The sequence below is a fragment of the Triticum urartu genome, chromosome 2 (assembly GCF_003073215.2).
Source record: "Triticum urartu cultivar G1812 chromosome 2, Tu2.1, whole genome shotgun sequence".
NCBI classification, from domain to species: Eukaryota; Viridiplantae; Streptophyta; class Magnoliopsida; order Poales; family Poaceae; genus Triticum; species Triticum urartu.
Genome location: NC_053023.1, coordinates 135,275,172 through 135,282,682, shown reverse-complemented (window position 1 = coordinate 135,282,682; position 7,511 = coordinate 135,275,172). Strand labels below are relative to the sequence as shown.

The 7,511-nt window shown below is 48.8% G+C and overlaps 2 protein-coding genes across 2 annotated transcripts; one reads left to right on the top strand and one right to left on the bottom strand.

Moving 5' to 3' along the window:
- The first annotated feature begins 481 nt into the window (after positions 1-481).
- On the top strand, positions 482-1,591 carry LOC125541275. The gene is made up of 2 exons (XM_048704728.1): positions 482-958; positions 1,196-1,591. Exon 1 carries the CDS (start codon positions 574-576, stop codon positions 952-954), a length of 381 nt encoding a protein of 126 aa, XP_048560685.1. The 5' UTR covers positions 482-573; the 3' UTR covers positions 955-958; positions 1,196-1,591.
- Positions 1,592-1,904: 313 nt separating this feature from the next.
- LOC125541274 lies at positions 1,905-3,292 on the bottom strand. Its single transcript, XM_048704727.1, has 4 exons — positions 3,167-3,292; positions 2,638-2,948; positions 2,481-2,528; positions 1,905-2,325 (listed from the first exon to the last, which is right to left on the bottom strand). The coding sequence occupies exons 2-4, from the start codon at positions 2,945-2,947 to the stop codon at positions 2,273-2,275; spliced, it is 411 nt and encodes a 136-aa protein (XP_048560684.1). The 5' UTR covers position 2,948; positions 3,167-3,292; the 3' UTR covers positions 1,905-2,272.
- Between the last annotated feature and the right edge of the window lie 4,219 nt (positions 3,293-7,511).

The window sequence follows — 7,511 nt, the reverse complement described above, 5'->3', positions numbered from 1 at the left end:
TGGAGCCATCGATGTGATCCCGGATGTTGTACTCCCGAAACACGAGGAAGAAGTATGTCTTCCATGCATAGTACGTGGAGGTGAGGTGGTCGAGGACGACGGGAACCCGGGCGAGGATGTTGACGTCGCGGGTGACGACGGGATCGGGACCTTCGAACGGGTTGGTGTGGCGGCTGCGGGTGGTGTTGGAGGAGCCAGGGGAGGCCATGGGGTTGGCGGCGTCTCGTGGGGAAGCGGCGCGGCCGAGGGATGAAGGCGCGGCCGGGTGGCGGCGTGGTACGCTGGGGGCGGAAGCGCGGGCGGCGGCGCACACGGGGGCGGCGGTCGCGGCGGCGTGGGATCGCGGCGGCGGTGATGGGTGGCGGCGGCGATGGGGATCACGGCGGCAGCGGCGGCACACGGGTTAGGGTTAGGATCTTAGGTATGATACCATGTTGGAGACGAGAGTTTTGTCAATGCTTCATGATGTATTGATCGGTGCATAGCGCACATATACATGGAGTACAAGGTGAATCACAATCTCAACTATACAAAAACTAAGAGACCAGACTATACAATATACATGCACCAACCATGTATTCAACAGCCTGGCACGGCATCATCGACGCCGGCCACCTACTGCGGGCGGACCTCCTTCCGCACACGCTCGGCGGGATCTTCATAGATTTCCGCTTCCTACAGGTCTCGGAGCTCTTCCGTCCGTCGACCAGGACCGCGGTCTCCGGCGACCTCACCTATAGCTCGGCCAACACCGCCGTCGGCAAGCACTGCAACGGCCTCGTCCTGCTACTCTCCCACACGGTGGTCAACCGCGCGACACGGCGGTGCGCGCGGCTGCCGCCGCTGCCCTCGCGCGCCGGGATGGAGGATTTCTACGCCTTGGGAGGAGAGGAGTTTCTGGTGTTTGATCCCAGCGTCTCTCCTCACTACGAGGTGGTCTCTGAGAACCTGTGAACCTGTGAGTCACTGGAAATGACTGGGTGAACAAGTGAATGTCTTTGTAGCCTGGGTCCGCGCTGGGTGTGGTGATTACCTGTTTAGATCACGGGGGGTTGTGGTGATTATCTGGAATCCTATTTCCTCCTCATTGCCCTTTCCGCAACTGTACTCAGACCTGAATTCTTCTGCCATTATATATCCAATGTGCGCCTTCTTTTCTACAATTATATGATTTATCGTGCTTTGTGCTTGACAGTGCCCCAAAAGCCGCAAGGGCCTATTGTTTGTTGGTGCCATTGAGATCGACCCAAGGCGCCGGGGAGAGCCAAGATTTGGAAGCGCTACATCAAGACAAGCTGGACGTGCAGTTTGCGCTTTTGTTTGATTGCTGGCTGGATGCTCGCCCAAGTTCCGGATGATGTGATTGCTGCATGCTGATATTGTTTCGTACTTGGTCTGCTTGTTGCTTTCCTTCTGAACTAGCTTGCTTGGTGTGTTTCTTTGGTAGGAGGGGTGCATTGGAGTAGTAAGTAGGTAGCTCTTAGAGATGGAAATCCTGGTATGGTAGTGATGGCAGGAGGAGGCAAAGCACACAAGTTGTCTTTCTGCTCACACATATGTATGTGACATCTCAGTTATAATACCATATATGATTGCTATGAACCTCAAATCTTCGGCTACCCAACGTGTTACGCTGCCGAAATTTCTAGCCAAAATTATGACGACTTGTCAAAAATTTGGCCTTGTTTGTAAGGAAACACATGCTTTAGGTTTTTGACTGCACAATGTTGGGGTCTTGTTTGTAAAGAAACATAAGCTTCAGGTGTGTTTTCAGTGACACAAGTGAAAGTGCAGTTCGTCCAATTACTTGTGTTACTGAAAGTCTGAATTTTCCATTTGCATTCCAGTCTTACCTGAGTTAATACCTACGCTACATACATGAGACATGATCTTGTGCCAAACTAAGGCTGGTCATAGTGGGGAGTAACTTAGACTAGTGTCATATGCATGACACTAGTCTAAGTTACTACCTTCATAGTACAAAGTAACATAGTACTAGTGTCATATGTGGCCTCATTTAATAGCTTGTAGACTCATGTTGTCTTGGAAAGCGCTATGTTACAGTAACATATTATGTTACTACTTCTCATTAACTACTTGCCATATAAGCAAAAAATTCTCGAGGTGCGCTATGTTACTACCTAAGTTACTTTTACTATGACTAGCCTAAGAACAGATGTCATTTATCATAGAATAAATACTTGGCTTGTTCCTTGGTTTGATGGTGTCCTTGTCCCTAGGCACACCAGCATCCCCTTGGTTTTCCTCATGCTTAGCTCCTGTGTGCGTCCACGTACACGTCCCTGCCTTTGGGGCGCGGAGAATCTGCCAATAAAAAAGACTTTTAGCCAATCCTGTATTGGTCGTTGTGCACACCATTTCTTCATGACAGTAACACATGCAAGGGTCATGTAGGTAGATAACATATCACTACACTTGTGCATTTCTCAAGCTAGGATAAGCCGTTTATTTTAGCATACCTGCTGGATCATGCACATCCACAACCCTGTCCTTGGGGCCGACGGAACCTGCCAATTTAAGAGATTGTTAGCACAGCAAGTAATCGTACACACCATTTTGACATGATAGTAACACAGGCAGGTTTCCCAAAAGAGGATAATGTGTTTACTAACATACCTGCTGTTACATCAGCTGGGGGAGGGGCCCTTGATGCAGTGCACGACTTGGCCATGTCCAGCAGGAGCCCTCTGGTGAATCCCGAATACTTGAGCTCAGGCTGGTCAAGAACCAACTTGAGGCATTGCAGCTTGCCCCTCGAGGGTGTAATGATTGTCCTGAGCACCTCACAGCATGAGCCTGTCACTGGCTCGCCATTGCATTGTTCCTGGACTAGCGATGCAATCAAGACTGCGTCACAGTCAGTGCGTCCATTCCCAGCACCAGGTAACGCCAAGGTCATAACGAGGAAGAAGAGCCAAACTGCCATTCTGCATGGTAATCGATTGTGATGTCAATAAGAAGAAGAAAGATTTCTAATGGGCGTTTGTATTCACTTTTGAGGAAATCGTTACTTCATCATGATCTCAATGTGTTCAGAATCCCCAAAACGGAAGCATATGCCCAAATTATCTAGTTGAAACTCAAACGCCATTCACAACAGGCACCATGAATCTGACTATGAACACGACCAAGGATTGTCACTTACGGTGTACTTTCTTCTCCACTCCACCGCCGGTGCTTGTCCTCGAATGAAGCTCGCTACACTCCTCGTACTACCGCTTTCTGAACGTGCATCGCTGCTATTTAAAGGAACACGATATGTAGAACAGTGAGCTGACGTGCAAGCACTACCCTTCATGAATTCGGCGTGGGCAGGAGGGTGGTTTGGAATTTGGTGCGGGGTAGGAGTAGTTTTGGTTATGCACGGTTTACGTGCTGCAGTACCAACGCCCGCACCCACTGACTCATGCTAATTGTAACACTGAATCATCAATCATGCGTACATAGAACTATCACTACTACTGCCAATTGTCCGCACCCACTTACTCATGCCAATTGTAACACTGAATCATCAATCATGATGCCTTCACTGGTAGAAAAAGGGCCTATAGTCCCGGTTTGTAAGGGCCTTTAGTCCCGGTTCCGGAACCGGGACTAAAGTGTCGGTACTAATACCTTCCCCCTTTAGTCCCGGTTCAATCCAGAACCGGGACCAATAGGCATCCACGCGTCAGCACTTCTGTGGCTGGGGTTTTTGTTTTTTTTTTGAAAGGGGGGGGTGGGGGTTTTGGGGGGTTAATTTAGGTGTTTCATATATTGTGTTAGCTAGTTATAATTAATAGAGAGAAGTGTCCTCTGTTATGTCCGTGCTTGGTCGACGCTACGTACTATACATACGTATATAGAGAGGACTAGACACGCTAGCTAGCTAGTAAGCAAACGAAGGAAACAGAAGATCGTCATGAACATATATGCATATATACAGAGAGAAGTGATATCGACCACCTCTCCTTCTCCGAGAGATTGGTCGAACAATAAGTTCTCGTATATCTATCTGACACTACCGGCTACATATATACAATAATTATCTCTTACAAATATAATCATACGGACTCAGGGTCACATAGAATTCTTCGTCTTCAGGGATCACGTGGTCAAGAAAGAATGCCGCCAATTTCTCTTGAATTGCTCGCATGCGAGCTGGTGCTAGGAGTTCATCCCGCTTCCGAAACATCTAATTTGAAGAAGGGGGTCAATATATATATATATATATAAATGAATGAAACTCAACACAAATGATGGTAATAAAATAAAATTGTGAATGTTGTTATTTACGTACTTCATATTGTTCGTTAGAGTACCCGCCCCGCTCACAGGTCGTGTGGCGGATGGACTCGCAGATGTAGTATCCACAGAAATCATTCCCTTGTTCCTGCCACAACCACTTTACAAGAAATAGAGGTCAATCAAACTGATAAGCAAGAATGCTAAATGGTATTGATGAAACTAGCGCTTGAATCACTAGGAGATGCGCGGAACATGCTACTATAGTACTTACTTTCGGGTGTCTAAATTCCAGCTCCTTCGGCAGTCCCGGAACTGTTTTGGTGAATTTTCTCCAAACCCTGCCGGACAAAGAAAACAATTACTTGATATCAGGAAATGAACAAAGTTGCTGATATGGTGGATAATGATCGATTTAACTTACTTCTTGAGGATTTCAGTCATGTCCGCATACTCCTTGGGATCTTTTCGTTTAGAGTCCAAGACGGTTACTACTCCCTGCTCAAGCTTAATCTCTAGGAGAATATAGTGGTAACTGCACACACATGCATAACTCATCAATTACATTACTATAACCTTGACTAATATATAAGGAAAACCGAATACGCACAAGACAGTAACACTCACCTGAAGTTGTAAGGAAAGAGTATTATATCTTTGTTTTGATTTATTACGAACGATCGTAGCAAGCTGGCCTCGGTAGCTGCGGCATGAAGTTTAACCTGAGTTGCATCTATGAGATATGTGTCAATGAACCCAATATCACCGACTTGTCTTTTCTTCAATTCGGCGATCTTCAATCTGCATAATATAGTGAGGATGATTATAAATACATGCAATGAAAGAGCTAAGCTATATAGAGAAACTTAATGACAGAAGTAGTACTACTTACAGACAGTAGCAGGCGACCGTTGTTTTATCGAGGGCCAATTGATTGAAAAACTGATAGAACTCCTCAAATGGAACAGGCAACAGATCAATTTCAACGAGGTCATGCTCCGGTTTAACTCTCGCATACAAAGTACTCCTCCCCCCAGAGTCTCTACAGATTTTCAAGTACCAATCATGCAATCTTCGCATCATCGTTGATAGAGATCTTTCATCTTTGACGAGAGGCTTCCCGTACTCGTATCTTTGTATCTGCACCTCCATGGGTTCATAATGTACTTCGTCGGGCAGGTAATCTGCAAGATTGCTATAACCGGGCACCATCCTCGGATCATTATCGACGTTGTGGCTAGGCACCTTGAGCGGGGGGCACGATTGCTTTGCTTATTCGCCGAGCTGGGCAATTTGTTTCCCAGCTCGTCGTTCTTTCAGCCTTTGATCACTGACAGTACTTCCCGACCGCTCCGCTTCGGCAAATTCCTTTCCAATAATGCGGTCATAGTTTCCTTTCGGCGGATCAGACTTCGGTGGTTTTGTCAGGGCAGCCAGAGTGCGCTTCACTTTCACCCGATCTACCTTCTCCTCTGGAGGTGGATGTTTCTTTGCTTTCACCCCTTCAAAGAAGTTCCTCACTTCTTCTCGCGCGATCTCGGCGTTCTCCTCCAGGGTCCTCTCATATGGTAACTTCTCTGGAGTCTTCAGAGAAGGACCGAATCTGTATGTCCTCCCGCCTCTGATTGTACTGCTAGACGCCGACCGAGCAGACGGAGCGGTTGTCTTCTTTACTTGCTTAAGCGGCGGAGGAGAAGGACTACGACGCGCCGGAGCAGCTGGAGCGGCGGCAGGTCTCTTCCGCCCTTGCTGACGAGGCGGAGAAGGAGGAGGCTGGCTGCTCGGGCGCGTCGGCGCAGGTGGAGAAGGAGGCGGAGTGCCGCCACGCGCCGGAGAAGGAGCCGGCCGAGGGCCCTGATCGTCACTCGTCGGAGGAGGAGGCGGTGGAGGCGGAGTGCCCTGACTCGCCAGAGGAGGAGGAGGAGGCGGTGGCGTCCAGTTCGGAAGGTTGATGAGCTCCTTCCGCCATAGGCATGGAGTCTTCAGAGCAGACCCCAGCCAAGTCTCCCCTTCACCGGTAGGGTGGTCAAGCTGGAGGTCCTCAAATCCCTCCGTTATCTCATCCACCATCACCCTAGCATATCCTTCTGGAATCGGACGGCAGTGAAAAGTTGCGCCGGGTTCAGTAGGATAAACAGAGCCAACAGCCGCCTTGACCTTCAAATTCATCCATTGCGTCATAAGGTGGCAGTTTTGAGACTCCGTTATAGCATCCACGGGATAGCTGGCAGGAGCCATCAAGGCATGCTCCGGCTGAAGCAGCTCGGTGGAAGCCACGCTGCTTCTGCGCTGAGATGGCGGGGTAGCTTCGGGGGAGGCTTCGGCAGTACGTTTGCTGCGATTTGCTTCTCGTTCCTCTATCGCGTCTACCCTTGCTTGCAGCGCCTGTATTTGGGTCTGCTGCACTTTTTTCCTCCTCTCATGGGATTTGTAACCGTCTGCGTCCGGAAACCCAACCTTCCACGGAATGGAGCCTGGCGTGCCTCGTGTCCGTCCAGGGTGCTCAGGATTCTCGAGGGCCATTGTGAGCTCGTCGTTCTCTCTGTCTGGAAAGAACGTCCCTTCCTGCGCTGCTTCAATATACTGCTTAAGCTTACTGACTGGTATGTCCATTTGATCGTTCGTCCAAATGCACTTCCCTGTTACAGGGTCCAGTGTTCCGCCAGCCCCGAAGAACCAAGTCCGGCAACGGTCTGGCCAGTTAATTGTCTCTGGTTCGATCCCTTTATGAACCAGATCATTCTCAGTCTTGGACCACTTAGGCCGGGCTACGAGGTAGCCACCTGACCCCGTGCGATGGTGAAGCTTCTTCTTCGCAGCATTTTGCTTGTTTTGTCGCCGACATCTTCTTACTCTTTTCTGATGTCTTGTGGGCCACAAATGCGGGCCAGTGATCTCTGATCTTCTCATATCTGCCCTTGAATTCTGGTGTCTCATTATTTTCGACAAACTTATTCAGCTCTTTCTTCCACCTCCTAAATAGTTCTGCCATCCTCTTCAGAGCAAAAGACTTGATTAATTTCTCTTTAACTGGGTTCTCTGGATTATCCTCAGGCGGTAGGGTGAAATTTGACTTCAGCTCAGTCCAAAGATCATTTTTCTGCATATCATTGACATAAGACACCTCAGGGTCTTCTGTAGCCGGCTTAAACCATTGCTGGATGCTTATCGGGATCTTGTCCCTAACCAGAACCCCGCACTGAGCAACAAATGCGCTCTTTGTCCGGAGGGGTTCAATAGGTTGGCCGTCGGGCGCGATTGCTATG